This window comes from Lethenteron reissneri, chromosome 44, assembly GCF_015708825.2.
Source record: "Lethenteron reissneri isolate LAM-NWPU_2019-01 chromosome 44, ASM1570882v1, whole genome shotgun sequence".
Classification (NCBI taxonomy): Eukaryota; Metazoa; Chordata; class Hyperoartia; order Petromyzontiformes; family Petromyzontidae; genus Lethenteron; species Lethenteron reissneri.
Window position 1 is genome coordinate 9,485,789 of NC_083822.1, and position 18,156 is coordinate 9,503,944.

General features: G+C 52.5%; 2 protein-coding genes across 2 annotated transcripts; one reads left to right on the forward strand and one right to left on the reverse strand.

Moving 5' to 3' along the window:
• The first annotated feature begins 839 nt into the window (after positions 1–839).
• On the forward strand, positions 840–3,818 carry LOC133353570 (toll-like receptor 13). The gene has a single exon (XM_061569904.1). It carries the CDS (start codon positions 893–895, stop codon positions 3,770–3,772), a length of 2,880 nt encoding a protein of 959 aa, XP_061425888.1. The 5' UTR covers positions 840–892; the 3' UTR covers positions 3,773–3,818.
• Positions 3,819–9,117: 5,299 nt separating this feature from the next.
• LOC133353482 (toll-like receptor 13) lies at positions 9,118–12,351 on the reverse strand. Its single transcript, XM_061569767.1, has one exon. The coding sequence runs from the start codon at positions 12,349–12,351 to the stop codon at positions 9,472–9,474; it is 2,880 nt and encodes a 959-aa protein (XP_061425751.1). The 3' UTR covers positions 9,118–9,471.
• Positions 12,352–18,156: the final 5,805 nt, after the last annotated feature.

Consider the following 18,156-nt stretch of genomic DNA (forward strand, 5'->3'; position numbering starts at 1 on the left):
GGTGGCTTCTTTTTCAGTTGGTGGGAAGGCGTAGAACTACGTGGTGGTGTTCTTCACGTATATGGCCAAGACATAGTTCAGGTGGTAGTGGCTCGTCGTGATGTTGTATCCATGGATGTGTTAGCGACTGGCATGTAGGGCATCCAAGACGTGGGTTTCTTTGGGTGTGAGGACATCAATGTTACGCGTTTTCAAGGTGTTCGCGAGATACTCGCGCTTTGCCCGGTAGAGTCCCTCAAAGTTTAGTTGAAGGATCCTTGTCCCAGGGCCTATCTGGCGCGTTGTCGTTTGGCTCTGAAGAGGGCCGTTAGCGTGGCTTGTGTTGTTTTTACTCTGCAGACTGGGAGATCGGAGATCTATGATTGATGCTCGGTCGCCATGTTGATGGCATTCGTCCCGATTTCTCACTTAGCGGAGTGGGCCGCGTGAAGGCTGCCATCTTTCACTCCATCGCGACACCAAAGAGGTGGGAGCAACGGACACAAAAGGTTGACGCGGTTCATTTAACATCGTTTTAACTTTTAAAGTTGGCGCTCAAATTAATTGTACTTATTACACGAGAATATTCTCTACATCGTAGAGAATATAAAGCGTCATAATTTACAACAAATATTACTTGGCCCTTTTCATTGACATTAAAAAGCAGCTTACTTTTCATCCTCCGAGGACGAAAGTATTGCGACAAGAGAACGACAAGAAGACCTCTCTTTTATTTTCCCTGTTCCTCCTTTGAGGACATATAGGTCAACGTGTGTGGGTGTGTGCCTTGTGAGCGCGTGCGTGTTGGCATCGCAAGAGAAGGGGAAACGAGTTACGCTTCAGGGGGGGGTGGCGGTGGAGACTCTCACTTCCCTGCGCTCGCTCCCAGACAGCCGCCCTCTCCTCTCGCGCCATGGCGAGGCTCGTGTCGTGGCGGAGTTTCCCGGCCGCGCTGCTCCTCGCGTCTCTGGGTCTCGTGGCTCCCCCCGCGACGCTCGGCTTCTTCCTTCGGAAGTGCATTCAGGACGCCAGGTTCGAGACGTCCGTGGCGTGCGTGGACGCGCGCATCACGGACGCGCGGGACGCAATCGCTGACCTCCACGGGAGCCCACAGACCCTAAACCTGTCCCGCAACGAGATCGCTCAGCTCACGTCGGGCGGCTTCAAGAATCTGAGTCGGCTCGTGAACCTGCGGCTCGACAGGAACCGCATCCGCAGCATCCAGCCGGGTGCCTTCGAAGGGCTCAAGGGTCTGCGCAGCCTCAACCTCACAGGGAACAACATCGCCCACCTGGAAGCGGACGCCTTCAAAGGAGCAGAAGGTCTCCTCGAGCTCCTGCTCGCTGGGAACACGCTGAAGGTCGCGCCCGAGCCGTATCGACCGCTGCGACAACTTGTGAACGTGAGCCTGATGGAGAACTCCCTCTGCGACTTCTCTCGCGTCGTGGAAGCCGTGTCCGTGCTGCCGAGCCTGCGCTCTCTCGACCTCGACGGGAACAACTTCGCCGTGCTCAGCGTGAGTGGGGCGAGCATCAGGCTCCCTGGGAGCGTCAGGAACCTTCACATCGCCGGGTGCGGCGTCCACAGAATCACGCTGCCCGGTGACTTCTTCGCGAACGTCGCGTTCCTCGACATGTCCCGCAACAACCTGACGGACGCATCGGGCCTGGCGGCACTCAATCTGAGCAGAGTCGAGGAGGTGTTCTTGGGGGCGAACAATCTCAGCAGCGGCGCCTTCAAGCAGCTGCGCTCTCTGTCTCCCACGACGCTACACATGACCAGCGCGGGGCTGAGCAGCACGAGGAGTTTGCAATCGCTTTGCAACTCGACCTTGGGACGGCGAGTGAGCACCCTCACGCTGCTCTCAAACGACATTCGCGCGTTCACGGACGCCTTCACCTGGTGCCGCGAGCTCGCGAGTCTTGACCTCTCGATCAACAACCTCAAGTCGATGGGGAAATACGAACTGGTCAACGGTTCCAGCAGGCTGCGTGATCTGACCGTGCAGCACAACCACCTCACTTCGCTCGAGTCTTGCTGGAACAGCAACGCGAATACTCTGCGGTGTGCCAATCTCTCTCAGCTCGAGACTCTGGCCCTCACCTACAACAGGATCACGCATCTGGACGGACACGCGCTAATCCACGCCCCGAATCTGCTCTCTCTTGTCCTAAACTTCAACACGATCGCGACCATCAACTTCACGGCCTTCGCAGGCCTCACCAGACTTGTGTATCTCCGTCTGGACAATAACCTCATCACAGACATCAGCAAACAATTATTCCACGGTCTGGAAAACTTGGAAACCCTCAACATGAGGAACAATAAGGTAACCACGATCTTCTCGCACACCTTCACGTTTCTGAAACATCTTCAGATTTTGGATCTGGGTGGAAACCGCATCTCTTCGTTGAAACAAAACGCAATGTCCGGACTGCATCGTCTGAGGAATCTCTACATTGATGGGAACTTCCTCAGGATCATTAATTCGCATATGTTCAATGGGCTGCACTCGCTCCATAACCTCGACTTGGTCCGAAACAGCATTTCATACAAATATCGCCGCCAGAGCAACTCTCCATTCGTGAACCTCACCAACCTCACCACGCTCAAGCTGAGCGCCCAGCAGCCGTACGGAATGCAGAGCATCCCCGTCGATCTCTTCAAGGGTCTACGATCGCTCAAGTACCTTTACCTGGCAGGGAACAAGATCTCCTTCCACAACACGCTGCCATTCGACGAACTGGTGAACCTAAAATACCTGGGCATGCAAGACGTGTGTAGCGGCCTGCAGAACATGAATGCAAACATGTTCCAGAAACTCACGCAGCTCGGGACTCTGGACCTGGGCAACATCGGCATCAACTTCCTGAACAAAAAACAGTTCCAGAATCAGAGCAACATGCGCGTCCTCTACCTGGGCGACAACGGAATGAGGGCCATGATCGAGGACGTGATCGCACCCATGAAGGAGCTGCGCTACCTGGACGTAACCTCCAACCCCCTGCAGTGCACGTGCGATAATGCGTGGTTCAAGATATGGTCGCGGAACAGCGACGTGCAGGTGGTCGGCCTCTACGGCGTCTCGTGCTCCGGCGACAACGGCGCGGCGGGCAACTCGTCCCGTCTCTTCGTCGACTTCGACGCCTCCGTGTGCTACGAGAAGTGGGGCAAAGTCATGTTCATGCTCACGCTGCCCTTCTTCTCGCTGCTCACGGCGTGCCCGCTCGTGTTCGTGAAGGCACGCTGGCACATCCGCTACGGCTACTACATGTTCCGCGCTTGGTTCCGCGAGTACCGGCGTCGTGATGAGGACGCGCGCGCCTACGACTACGACGCCTTCATCTCCTACAACTCCCGCGACGAGGACTGGGTCATGGCCGAGCTGGTGCCGCGGCTGGAGCAGGAGGGGCCCCCGTTCTGCAAGCTGTGCCTGCACCACCGCGACTTCGCACTGGGCAAGTACATCGTGGACAACATCGTGGACGCCATCTACAGCAGCCGGAAGACCGTCTGCGTGATCAGCCGCAGCTACCTGGAGAGTGAGTGGTGTTCGTGGGAGATCCAGATGGCCGCCTACCGCCTTTTCGACGAGCACAAGGACGTGGTCATCATGGTCTTTCTGGAGGACATCCCCGACTACAAGCTCTCCGCCTACCACCGCATGCGCAAGATCATCGGCGACAAGACGTACATCAGCTGGCCCGAGGATGCCATCGGGAAGGACCTCTTCTGGGCGAAGCTGCGAGCGGCGATCAGGGGACCTCTGGCCACGGAGAGCCGCCTCGTGTGACGAGACCCCAGGAGAAACCGGGGTGGACCCTGCAGCAGAGATCGTGGGAAGATCTTCTTGGTTCTTTCGGTAAAGTCACGTAGAAGGGAAGTAATACAATAATATATTATATTATTTTAAGTTTTATTTTAATTATTTTATTACTTCCCTTCTACGTGACTTTACCGACAGAACCAATAAGATGAATCCCTGCAGTCACGAAAGCTTTAAATCGAAATTTAAATCGTGTGAAGACTTGGTGTCATATCCAAATTCACTTTTATAAGCAACGTAAAATATATACATATTTGATCATTGGTCACGTGGTTTCACCCCGTTTACATTTCATCATTTTGAATGCCTCACCTGACTCAAACGATTATCAAACACCCTGGGTCTCCCATCACCACATCCCTGGCCTCACTTTACTGGCGTGCGGAATACGAGAGTTTCCGCCGCTCTCTAAATCTATCTCAGGCCTTGCCCGACTCAAATAAAAGTAGCTTTAATCTTGTAGATGCACACCTACTCCGTTCTATTTTTATCCCGCCCCCTTTCGAAATGAGATCGAAGCGTCGTCAATGACGAAACGTACTTTTAAACCACAATCGGCGTCGTCCTCAGAGCACTTGAGTGATATTACCCTTGACAGAACAAAACACACTCGACACCCATTCACGGGGCGGACACGAGAGGACTATGCCAGAGGGTCCTTGACTGCGATTTTTTGTTTTTTAAATCTTGTTTTTTTTATAATTGCTCAGCTTCAAACTCGCAGCCTGGCACACAGCCTAGATGTGTATCTCCAAAAGGAGTGCTCTCTTTCTCATAAGCCTTCCTTTGAGTGTCAGTCTCTCGCACGATAATAACCACTGGACATGTAACGTAGCGTGTCAATGGATTAAATACAGATTATGATGCTCAAAATGCACTCGAAAACGTATTCTTGCAAGAATCAATCAAGGTACATACTATTTATACAAATTATTTACTAATGGAGGGAAATGTATGCATTGAGCGAACACATTTGTACGTGATAGGAAGTAATGACAATGTCATGGCAATACCGGATCATGGCAATTAATTGAATCGCTGGCAAGGTGAATTGTCAAGTGATGGCTTAGTAGTGGTTTAATAATAAGCACAAATGAGCCTATACTTCACGAATCAGACGAATTCTTTGATCGATAACTTGGGAGTCGCGGAGTCAGAGCACAACATCCCTTGTAAGCTATCCTGAACAGGTCAGAGTCTGGATAGGTGAGAGTCTGGACAGGTGTGAGCCTGAACAGGTGAGCCTGAGCAGGTGTATGCCTGAAGATGCGAGCCTGAACAGGTGAGCCTGAGAAAATGTGCACCTGAACAGATGAGCCTGACTAGGTGCAAACCTTAGCAGATTAGCATGAGCAGGCGTTAGCCTGAACAAGTGAGCCTGGGCAGGTGTGAGCCTGAACAGGTTAGCCTGAGCAAAGGTGTACCTGAACAGATGAGTCTGAGCAGGTGTGAGCCTGAACAGGTGAACCTTAATCCGATGTGAACCTCAGCAGATTAGCATGAGCAGGCGTTAGCCTGAAGAGGTGAGCCTGGGCAGGTGTTTAACCTGAACGGATGAGCCTGGACAGGTGAGCCGTGAGCTGCTACCTGAAGTGGATGGTGCTTGGATGATGCATGAGTGCAGTGGGAGAGTTCTTGATTTCTCTCCAGCTGCACCAGTTCTAGAGAAATACCACTCAGCCAGAATAGTTCTGGTTTTGGATTCACCCTTCTTGATTCAATGTTTTTTTTCATGATGCAGACTCCCTTTTGTAATTTAAAGCGTTTTTCATCAAAGTGGTGAATCTAGCAGCCTCTAGTGGCTGAAGGAGTCAAGTTCATCCATTACTTGCAAAATGCTATTCAAATAGTAATCTGACACGATGCGATGAATATACTGAGATTAAAAATAGACATGAATCAATAGCTTAATAGTTCCGACCATAGTAACAGAAACAAATAGCACAAGCACCCAGCACGTGCCCAACTATATTCAGAACCCTGAATAGTGCACGTTAAACACATCAGTTCCATTCACCAATCCATACCATCTTATTTCTACAATGCACAGTTTGTACAATCTCCTGGAGACGTAGATGCCACTGGTTCTTCACGTTCTGCAGATGTAGATACCACTGGTTCTTCATGTTTTGTAGATGTAGATGCCACTGGTTCTTCATGTTTTGTAGATGTAGATGTCACCACCCCCATCTATTGCGCGGCGTTTGAGCTTAGGACTCTCGATCCGAATAGCTGCAACTGAACATACGGACCAGGTTTGTTCGTATCTCTGGGAGTTCGTAAGTCGAATGTTCCGTATACAAAACAGCCGTTCGGCCTGCATCCTGATCTCTGATCGACCATCACGTCGTTGGCCGCTTGGCATTACAAGGCGTTGGGCCTATGCTCAGTAAAGCGATGAAAATTATCAACAAAAATCAAACTGCAAGGTGGCCAGGAGACGCAAGTGCAGGACATGGGTTATGATCCCATGTATGGAGAACGTTGATTTGTTATACCCTTGCAGGGCCTTGCTATGTGTTGCATTCACGGGTCATCTAGTTTACATTCACATGTCAAATACTATACCAGGCAGACGTCGCATAGGGCGACCCCGTAGAATGCTTATTCGTTATAGCACGGGCAGATAGGCCGTAGGCTTCCACTTTCCTCTGTATGCTCAAGGAGTAAAATGTTACTCATGTTTTTGTTTGATTTAAATCGCTTGCGAGTAAGAACACGTGGCAGCGTTGGCCGAGGAAAGCCACCCGCCGCCATATTTGTTTACATTCGCTCAGCCAATGAGAGCGACGCACGCTCTGAGCCAATCAGCAACCTCCACCACCGCACCCCACGATTCGATTATCGCGATTCTTGGTCAAGATTACATTTCAATATATATATTTTTTTAATTCCCCCAATGTTATTTCCGTAAAATATAGTGCGTTGAATTGAAATAATTAAAATAACTCGCCCATGATACGTCCGGGTATTTAATGATTAACTCTCCGTCCTGTACATCACCGCAGTTACACCAGCAGGTGGCAGTCAAGCCATTCCTCATGTGACAGAAGAGTTCGGATATCCGATCGTTTAAATAATCTACCGAATATAGACGCCTCAGTAATTTTTGCTGGAGCAGTCAACACCTGATGACGGTTGCTTGTGTTGCTTCCGAAACGTCGTGATTTAATTGTATTTGTTTTCATTTTAATTTATTTTATATGTTTTACCTACGTGACAACCGAAAAAAGCAAGGTCACGAAAACTTCAAATCTAGAACGAATATATGTTATATGACTGGACCAATCGGATAAAAAGAAATTATTTGCAGTGGACAAAGAAGAAGTCACGTAATCTGCTCCCACGTGTGCCGCTGGACGGGAGGTGATGGGGGGGGGCTTCGTGACCGTGTCAAGCGACCGCGGCACGTTGGGCGTGGCTTGTTGGGGGTTTCCAGCCTTCAGGGAGGCGGGATGTTGGGGTGGCCAATATTTTTCAGATAATTGACCACGAAAAATAGTCGCATTTTTATTTGCAATCGGTGAATAGTCGCAATTGACGCCAATCATCCCTGTTCGAATCCCGTGTAGATCTTAGTCTCTCTTGCGAAGGAGTCTGCTGATGGTGTTGACGTTACAGCCGGTGCAATATGTGTGGAAAATAAAAGTGTTACAATAAATCACACAGCATCGCTGCAGCGGTTCACTCTTCAACGTGTTTATAGTTTTGTCGCCCACATTCTCGCGGCCTGGACGTTCAATATTCAAGTAAAAGCGTGATTTAAAAACTACGGTAAAGATACTTCCAGGATCCAACAACGGTATCAAGAAGCATCGATGCATATGTGAAAACTGATTCTTATCGAATTGCATATGTTTTCTTAATATTTTGCCGGCAGTTAATGCAATGCGATGGCTATACTAATCAAACAGGCTAACAAGCAGAGGAGACACGCATGCATTTAAATTGCACTGAGACACATAGCAGGAAGAAACGCATGAATCATCGAACAAAAAATATATCGGAGCCATCACATTGATAATAAAAGACAAGTCAGTTGGACAGACACAATCGTCGAGATTGGATGATGGGACTGGTTACGGAATGGCAGCCCAGCAGAAAGAACCTTGCCCAAGAGGGCGACCGCTACGCAGATGGAGCGACGGTCAGATGGACTTGTGTACAGCGGCGACTTCGGATTGTGGCAAGCGAGGGATTGCAACTGCGTTGGAAGTCCTTGAGCCAGCAGTTGATGCGCCAGGGACGACGGTGACGATAGTGGAGCCTGCAAACCCGTGAAGCCGTCTGACCCCACAGAGTTGAACCCTCCCGTGTGTGGGGGGGGGGGGGGTTTCTCGGAGGACTTCGCCTTCCCTAATAACTCATTACAAACACATTATTGCGGAGGGAGCTGGTAGGCACGTTGGGTTGCTCGGTCAATGGCCAGGGTCAACGGCGGCGTGGTGTATTCCGCAAATATGCCCGACTGTGAGGACGGGCACAAGCCGGTGTGAGTAGGTTAAACGTTGAGTTTTATAAGGGCACCACGGGGTGACCAGCCCCTCCCCACCCAGCCCCATCCCTCCAACCCCCCACCCAGCCCCACCCTCCCCACCCAGCCCCTCCCCACCCTCCCCTCCCCACCCAGCCCCTTCCCACCCTCCCCTCCCCACCCAGCCCCTCCATCCCTCCCCACCCAGCCCCTCCCTGCACGACGGACGGACACAATAATCCCCTGTGGGCTGGTGTAACCAGGAGGTTCCTACCAGTAAAAGGAAGTGACCCTACATCGCGATAGCACAACCCTCCGTGAGATGAGCCTTGATGCGAATTAATGGCTAATTATGTAAGTCTATGAGGGGCGGCGGTTGTATGTGGGGGCGGGGGAGAGAATCGATTATCTCAACGTTGTGGAGGGAGCAGGCGAAGGAGGGGTGATAAGCCACATGCCCTGTACCCTTCATGAAAAACCAACTCCACACCCGGTTCACTATGTTTCATCTGGCCATTGAACAAAGAAGGTCACCGCATCGCGCGCTTTCAGACGCGATTCTGCGGCCGTCTGCAACGCTCTTCCTTCCGATATTAGGAAACCAATGGAGCTACGGCACTTTTAAATCTAGATTAAAAACTCATTTCTTTAAAACTGCTTTTTTGGTTCAGTTTGTCGTCCTTCCTCACACCTCCGATTAGCAAGGTTGGCTACGCACGGTGCGAAAGAAGTCAAACATGCATATATCTGCCCCCGATCACCTATCTACATGAAGGATGGTGGTAAAGGGTGGGCCAATGCCTTTGCTGACTTTGTGTGTTCGTAACACGTCACACGCAACTACAAAGACAAAGATCCCCCGTATAGCCTGAAACAAATTAGCGAGCACCTATAAAGACCGGCATGGCACGAGAAAGGGGGTGGTTGGCCAGCGCCACGCCCGGCCGCCCTTCTCTCCCTACTCCCTAGCGGCGATGTTTACACACCGCAACAGGTACTCATTTGAGGCTGAGTCGACCTAGGGGATGCCCAGGACCGGTTCAGACAATCGTCACTTGGTATTGGCCGTGAGCGGGAATCGAACTTGGGTATCGAGGTTCACAGCGCGGCGCGTTAAACTGCTTTACCACCACAGCATGATCCGTACCCCAGCGCACCCTCCACCTCACTGTCAGTGCGTTGGGGGTTCTCGTCACACGAGGCGGCTCTCCATGGCCAGAGGTCCTCTGATCGCCGCTCGCAGCTTCGCCCAGAAGAGGTCCTTCCCGGCAGCATCCTCGGGCCAGTTGATGTACGTCTTGTCGCCGATGATCTTGCGCATGCGGTGGTAGGCGGAAAGCTTGTAGTCGGGGATGTCCTCCAGAAAGACCATGATGACCACGTCCTTGTGCTCGTCGAAGAGGCGGTAGGCGGCCATCTGGATCTCCCACGAACACCACTCGCTCTCCAGGTAGCTGTGGCTGATCACGCAGACGGTCTTGCGGCTCCTGTAGATGGCGTCCACGATGTTGTCCACGATGTACTTGCCCAGTGCGAAGTCGCGGTGGTGCAGGCACAGCTTGCAGAACGTGGGCCCCTCCTGCTCCAGCCGCGGCACCAGCTCGGCCATGACCCAGTCCTCGTCGCGGGAGTTGTAGGAGATGAAGGCGTCGTAGTCGTAGGCGCGCGCGTCCTCGTCACGACGCCGGTACTCGCGGAACCAGGCGCGGAACATGTAGTAGCCGTAGCGGATGTGCCAGCGCGCCTTCACGAACACGAGCGGGCACGCCGTGAGCAGCGAGAAGAAGGGCAGCGTGAGCATGAACATGACCTTGCCCCACTTCTCGTAGCACACGGAGGCGTCGAAGTCGACGAAGAGACGGGACGAGTTGCCCGCCGCGCCGTTGTCGCCGGAGCACGAGACGCCGTAGAGGCCGACCACCTGCACGTCGCTGCTCCGCGACCAGTTCTTGAACCACGCGTTATCGCACGTGCACTGCAGGGGATTGGAGGTCACGTCCAGGTAGCGCAGCTCCTTCATGGGTGCGATCACGTCCTCGATCATGGCCCTGATTCCGTTGGCGCCCAGGTAGAGGACGCGCATGTTGCTCTGATTCTGGAACTGTTTTTTGTTCAGGAAGTTGATGCCGATGTTGCCCAGATCCAGAGTCCCGAGCTGTGTGAGTTTCTGGAACATGTTCGCATTCATGTTCTGCAGGCCGCTACACACGTCTTGCATGCCCAGGTATTTTAGGTTCACCAGTTCGTCGAATGGCAGCGTGTTGTGGAAGGTGATCTTGTTCCCTGCCAGGTAAAGGTACTTGAGCGATCGTAGACCCGTGAAGAGGTCGACGGGGATGCTCTGCAGTCCGTACGGCTGCTGGGCGCTCAGCTTGAGCGTGGTGAGGTTGGTGAGGTTCACGAATGGAGAGTTGCTCTGGCAGCGATATTTGTATGAAATGCTGTTTCGGACCAAGTCAAGGTTATGGAGCGAGTGCAGCCCATTGAACATATGCGAATTAATGATCCTGAGGAAGTTCCCATCAATGTAGAGATTCCTCAGACGATGCAGTCCGGACATTGCGTTTTGTTTCAACGAAGAGATGCGGTTTCCACCCAGATCCAAAATCTGAAGATGTTTCAGAAACGTGAAGGTGTGCGAGAAGATCGTGGTTACCTTATTGTTCCTCATGTTGAGGGTTTCCAAGTTATCCAGACCGTGGAAGAATTGTTTTCTGATGTTTGTGATGAGGTTGTTGTCCAGACGGAGATGCACAAGTCTGGTGAGGCCTGCAAAGGCCGTGAAGTTGATGGTTGCGATCGTGTTGAAGTTTAGGGCAAGGGAGAGCAGATTCGGGGCGTGGATTAGCGCGTGTCCGTCCAGATGCGTGATCCTGTTGTAGGTGAGGGCCAGAGTCTCGAGCTGAGAGAGATTGGCACACCGCAGAGTATTCGCGTTGCTGTTCCAGCAAGACTCAAGCGAAGTGAGGTGGTTGTGCTGCACGGTCAGATCGCGCAGCCTGCTGGAACCGTTGACCAGTTCGTATTTCCCCATGGACTTGAGGTTGTTGATCGAGAGGTCAAGACTCGCGAGCTCGCGGCACCAGGTGAAGGCGTCCGTGAACGCACGAATGTCGTTTGAGAGCAGCGTGAGGGTGCTCACTCGCCGTCCCAAGGTCGAGTTGCAAAGCGATTGCAAACTCCTCGTGCTGCTCAGCCCCGCGCTGGTCATGTGTAGCGTCGTGGGCGACAGAGAACGCAGCTGCTTGAAGGCGCCGCTGCTGAGATTATTCGCTCCCAAGAACACCTCCTCGACTCTGCTCAGTTTGAGTGCCGCCAGGCCCGATGCGTCCGTCAGGTTGTTGCGGGACATGTCGAGGAAAGCGACGTTCGCGAAGAAGTCACCGGGCAGCGTGATTCTGTGGACGCCGCACCCGGCGATGTGAAGGCTCCTGACGCTCCCAGGGAGCCTGATGCTCGCCCCACTCACGCTGAGCACGGCGAAGTTGTTCCCGTCGAGGTCGAGAGAGCGCAGGCTCGGCAGCACGGACACGGCTTCCACGACGCGAGAGAAGTCGCAGAGGGAGTTCTCCATCAGGCTCACGTTCACAAGTTGTCGCAGCGGTCGAAACGGCTCGGGCGCGACCTTCAGCGTGTTCCCAGCGAGCAGGAGCTCGAGGAGACCTTCTGCTCCTTTGAAGGCGTCCGCTTCCAGGTGGGCGATGTTGTTCCCTGTGAGGTTGAGGCTGCGCAGACCCTTGAGCCCTTCGAAGGCACCCGGCTGGATGCTGCGGATGCGGTTCCTGTCGAGGCGCAGGTTCACGAGCCGACTCAAATTCTTGAACCCGCCCGACGTGAGCTGAGCGATCTCGTTGCGGGACAGGTTTAGGGTCTGTGGGCTCCCGTGGAGGTCAGCGATTGCGTCCCGCGCGTCCGTGATGCGCGCGTCCACGCACGCCACCGACGTCTCGAACCTGGCGTCCTGAATGCACTTCCGAAGGAAGAAACCGAGCGTCGCGGGGGGAGCCACGAGACCCAGAGACGCGAGGAGCAACGCGGCCGGGAAACTCCGCCACGACACGAGCCTCGCCATGGCGCGAGAGGAGAGGGCGGCTGTCTGGGAGCGGGAGCGAGCGCAGGGAAGCGAGGGGTCTCCCTCCGAAATGAAGCGCAACTCGTTCCCCCTCCCCCGCCGACGCCTCTCTTGTGACACCAACACACGCGCTCACGCACAGAGACCCCCGTGAAGTCTCGATTGTGGGAGCAAGTGCGGATAGCGAGCACCTATGAAGAGCGTAATTGCACACGAGGTTGTGGGTGGCCAACACCACAACCGGCCGCCTTTGTCTCCCGAGTGGCGATGGTTACCAGGTACTCATTTGAAGCCGAGTAGATACATGCACGCGCTCACACACGAGCTCTCACTTTCACTCCACTGATTTGCACGCGCACGCTCACACACGTACCCGACAGCATCTCGCCCACACGATATCACGCGCACGCATGTGTGCACAAACACGCACACATACACGCACGCATACACACACGCACACATACACGCACACACACACACGCGCGCACACACACGCGCACACACACACGCTCACACACACGCACACATACACACGCACACACACACACGCGCACATACACACGCAAACACACGCACACACACACACACGCACACACACACACGCACACACACACGCGCACACACGCGCACACACGCGCACACGCGCGCACACACACACGCGCACACACGCACACGCACACACACGCACACACACACACGCCAACCTGCTATGTCACGCGCGCACGCCGATGCGCACACGTGCACCACGCCGGAGCGCACTCCACACGCACGGATCCGCCTGGCACACGCATCGGCATTCGCCAATACAGATCGCACCCTCAATGGAGACGCGCAAACGAACAGGCACACGGTCTGTGCCACAAGCGCACACTGCCACTGATCGAGCTTGCAGAGAGCCACACGCTCACCGACAAAGACAAATATCTCCCGTATAGCCTTAACATATTGTTGGGGCATGTGCTGTTAGCGAGCATCTATAAGGGCCGGCACGGCACACGAGGGGGGCGGGTGGCCAGCACTACGCCCTGTCGCCTTTGTCTTCCTTGTGTCGATGTTTACGCACCGCGCCAGGTACTCATTTGAGGCTTAGTCGTCCTAGCGGGGGGCCCAGGACCGATTCAGACAATCGTCACCGGTGTTGGCCGTGAGCGGGAATCGAACTCGTGTTTGTAGCGCAGCGTAGCGCTAACCGCTACACCACCGCTCCTCACTACACACACGCACACATGCGCGTGCCACTCGCACGCGCATTTCTTCCGTGCGCATCAACATAAACGACTGCGAGTTCCCGTTTCGTTGTTTGTAAAGTCAAAGGAGAAGCTGTGGGCATGCAGAGTTTGGGAGTGGGACATTAAATTTGTTTTACAAGTATATTTTGAGTTCTTTGAAAAATGGCAGAAGACAACACTGCCGGATTGATAATCATATTTCCGCACATCTTTCACCATTCCTCGTCGTCCAGCGATGCCACACAAGCGAGATGGGATCTCCCTTTGAAGTGACCGTTCTCCGGGGCGTTGTTCCCTTCTTCGACTGACAATTCAGCACCCGACTCGTCTGTCTGGCCGTGCGCGATGCGTCCTGTCCAAGTCCGCTTCATCTTCCCGTTTATAAAGAGTCGATACGATAACCTCCGCGACTCACGTTTGGTAACCTGTTCCACGTGTTGTCCTCTTTCTCTAAGCACGCGTCTCGACACGTTTTTTTTCCTCGAATCTCCCAACTTTTGTACAGTGCTCGAAAGGTGCCCGCAAAGAGTCTGTGTTCGATGCTGTTTGCAGCATCGAATAAAACACTGTAACATGATAACAAATGCATGTTAATAGCTTTTAATAGCTTTTGTTGAATTCGGTAAAAAAAATAAACCCCTTCAAAATTCCAAGAGCCGCAATGCACTCAAATAGGAGACGGTGGTTCTGGCGACCCGGGCTCGATTCTAGCTCACGGCCAACACCAGTGACGATTATCTGAACCGGTCCTGGGCCTCCCCTAGGTCGACTCAGCCTCAAAAAAGTACCCCGTGCGATGTGTGAACATCGCCACTAGGGAGACAAAGGCGGGCGGCCGTGGTGTTGGCCACACACCCCTTGTGTGCCGTGCCGGCCTTTATAGGCGCTCGCTAACAGCACTTGCCCCTACAGTCTGTTAAGGCTATACGGGGGATCTTTGTCTTTGTGGTTACCCAATAAACAACAATTACGGAGTAGTTCTTAAAGAGCCGACCTCCTCCTGAGTCTACACGGAAACTACGGGGGGGGGGGGGGAAGATGCAAGTCGCAAGAAGAAGGTGACTCAATCCACGTATTTTACTGGCAGGAACCCACTGGTTCCACCAGCCCACAGGGGATTATTGTGTCCGTCCGTCGTGCAGGGAGGGGGCTGGGTGGGGGGGAGGGAGGGGATGGGTGGGGAGGGGAGGGTGGGAAGGGGCTGGGTGGAAAGGGGCTGGGTGGGGGTGGGAGGGGTGGGGCTGGGTGGGGAGGGGCTGGTCACCCCGTGGTGCCCTTATAAAACGCAACGTTTAACTTACTCACCCCGGCTTGTGCCCGCCCTCACAGTCGGGCATATTTGCGGAATACACCACGCCGCCGTTGACCCTGGCCATTGACCGAGCAACCCAACGTTCCTACCAGCTCCCTCCGCAGGAATGTGTTTTGTCCCGTGGTTTTGGCTTCCACCAAACAAAGAAAGGCTGCGAGCTCTCTCATGGTGGCGAGGAATTGATTTAAACCCAGAAGTCACGACATCAAAAACCACTGAGCCCGCGTGCGCGCTGATTTTCGTGGAACATAGAAAGACGCATGTTTCTCGTTCTCGTGTTATATTCGCAGTCTTTTTGATCCGCTTCTGTTTCGTTTGCGGGCCGTTACATACCTCGCTTGTTAGTTGTTGAGATATTTCCTGCAGTATTGATGATGTTTTCGTCTTTGTGGTCGCTGTTATTGCTGTGCTCACGCACCACAACAACCTGGAAACTGGCTACACGGGGTCATGATCCGTGTAACAAATCAAATAAACTTAGTATCGGCAAGTCCACCGGTGGGGATGAAGACGTCCACGTGCCGCGTTTGACTTCAGAGGACTGCTGACTGCACTGATCAGTGGTGATGGTGAATCCAAAGACAGATCGTGATACAATTCGCCACTGGGGTTAGCCATGGCAGGGGATCCTTTGAACTTGGGTTTCTAAACACAGTGCGCTAACCTAACCACTGCACCACCGCTCCCCCCTCCCAATAATAACCACCACACGCCACCAACCAGAGGTGGGACAAAGTCATTGTTATGCAAGTCCAAGTCGAGTCTGAAGTCATCAAATTCATGACTCGAGTCTGACTCGAGTCCAAGTCACATGACTCGAGTCCACACCTCAGAGGTCGGACAAAGTCATTGTTATGCAAGTCCAAGTCGAGTCTGAAGTCATCAAATTCATGACTCGAGTCTGACTCGAGTCCAAGTCACATGACTCGAGTCCACACCAGCACCAACCATTGGACATTCAAAGACAAGCCACAGCGGTGCAATTGTGGCCGTGGAACTCAACCTATGGAGCACATAGTGAACCACTTCAGTCTGAGCTCCGTCAACGGAGGAGGTGGAGGAGTAGCAAGACGACACGATCTCTCTCCTGAAGTCCCCCTCTCGTCGGTGGCCAGCAGCATTTCTCACGATGCCGCCACCGCACGCAAAAGGAGTAGCACCAGAAACCACCTCACCTTGGAATCGCTGGCACGTTGCAATTTTTGTCCGCATTTAAACGCAGCCGGTGGAAGTCGGAATGGGGAAGCGCGGCGCGGGGTGTATTTTTAAAAATGCCGAAACTAGCGGCGTTGCACATCTGTGCGCGGGAGTAGAGAGATAGGAGGGGGCGTGGGGTCGCCTGTGCATGAACGTGAAGTCTGAGAGCGGCAATCCAATATCCCCAGGTCCGTCTGTTATTTAACGGCGGTTTAAGCGAGCAATCACGACAACGCTAGTACAGATCCATAATAGAGCGGTGTTTTTGGGTTATAGCGCGTGAATATAAATGTGTCGTTAAATCCGCCACCACCCGACACGGCCAATTAGTAGAGGTTGTCACGTAAACAAAACGTGCCAATCCATTTCGAGTTCCGCGCACCGGTGTGTTGGTGAGTAAACTCAAAACACATTTATATTTACGTGTTATGGATAATATTGGTCGCGAAAGCCTACGTGCTGAAGCTGTTAGATATAATCCAATAGGGGCGAAACTTTACCCGACAGTCAATTGCCATTGCCGATTAATTAATTGCCATTGTTCGATATGAAACGGGCCAAATTGATCGATTAATTGCTGCTTAAATATCAAATCGACGTTCCGCGGACCCTGCCCGAGTTTCATTGTCTCATCCCGGCCACTCTCACTAGGTTCGTGTTCGGCTTTATGACCCCAACGACCACCTCCAATGTGTTGGAGTGAAAGGTAAGAGCAGTGGGCAGGAGTGCAATTGCTTGTCCACGTCCTACCTCGCTGATCTCGTATAGGAGCAATAAACCACCACCACGCGAACTTCGGTCATCATCGCAGCGGATGATTTTGGCTAAGCCATCGAACAAAGATGGGCACTGCCATCGCGCGCTTTCAGGCGAGCCTCTGCGGCCGTCTGGAACGCTCTTCCTTTCAAAACTAGGAAGCCACTTGAGCTATGAACTTTCAAATCTGGATTGAAAACGTACTTCTATACAATTGCCTTTGGCGTTTAGTTTGTTGTCTTTCTCCCGTAAACCCCGATTGGTGCGGTTGGCTACGTACGGTGGGAAATACATTCAACGTACAGTCCATATTCACTGCTGGCGGAAAGGCATCCACTTGATGGATATATATTTTGCAAGTGCATCTACAACATAGCACAGAGCTCGCCGGTTAGGTTCGATTTCACGGTGCGATGGACACGTTTCTTAAAATCATCAAATAGGGCGAGTTTCTTAAATACCCTCGCCTCTGTCCACCCAGAAATATATATGAGCACACCACACGTGACGTACGCCCCACCTCTTCTCAAACGCCTGGTAACCGTGGAAGAGTAGACCAAGTTACCCTCTAGACTTGACTTTTAGCGGAGGCTCTTCTGACAGCAGTGGCTTGAGCGAGCACTCGCAGTCAGCGTGCAACGTCGAGCCAACGTTGGCGTGCGGTCGGAACGGTTTGGATCGACGTTTGACCCAAAGTTTTGTTCTAGATTTGAAGCTTTCGTGACTGCAAGGATTCATACTCTTAGGTTTTTTTCGGTAAAATCACGTAGGGAAATAAATAAATAAAAATCATATAAATAATAATTGTAGAAGTAAAAAAATCACATTATTATCAATCATATTATTATTTATATTATTATATAATTGTATTATTTATTTTTACCTACGTGACTTTACCGAACAAAACCTAAGAGTCTTTCGGTAAAGTCACGTAGGTAGAAAATAAAATAACTCACGACGTTTCGGGCGCAACACACAAAAAAACCTTTTAAAACAGTCTGCCTCAACAGCAGACCATGCTTTCCCACCTGATGATGGACGCTTGTGTTGTGCCCGAAACGTCGTAATTTATTTATTTAATACCTACGTTTCGTGTTGATCTGTGTGCGGAATCGCATTTGTTACCAGCGCGAACGGGCGACAGCGCCACCTGCCGTGCAGGGCTGTACGCGGCTGGAGAGTTGACGCCATTTCTACACCGGCAGCTTTTATTCGCCACGCGTTGAGAGAGGCGCGGATTCGTCAAGTTGACGGCATCGAGAACATCGATTTGGCTGCACTGCCGCACAAAGGGGCCGTCCATAAATGACG

What these genes read in the sequence shown, in the direction of transcription:
- LOC133353570 (XM_061569904.1), top strand. Translation starts at nt 893, where the DNA reads ATGGCGAGGCTCGTGTCGTGGCGGAGTTTCCCGGCCGCGCTGCTCCTC.
- LOC133353482 (XM_061569767.1), bottom strand. Translation starts at nt 12,351, where the DNA reads ATGGCGAGGCTCGTGTCGTGGCGGAGTTTCCCGGCCGCGTTGCTCCTC.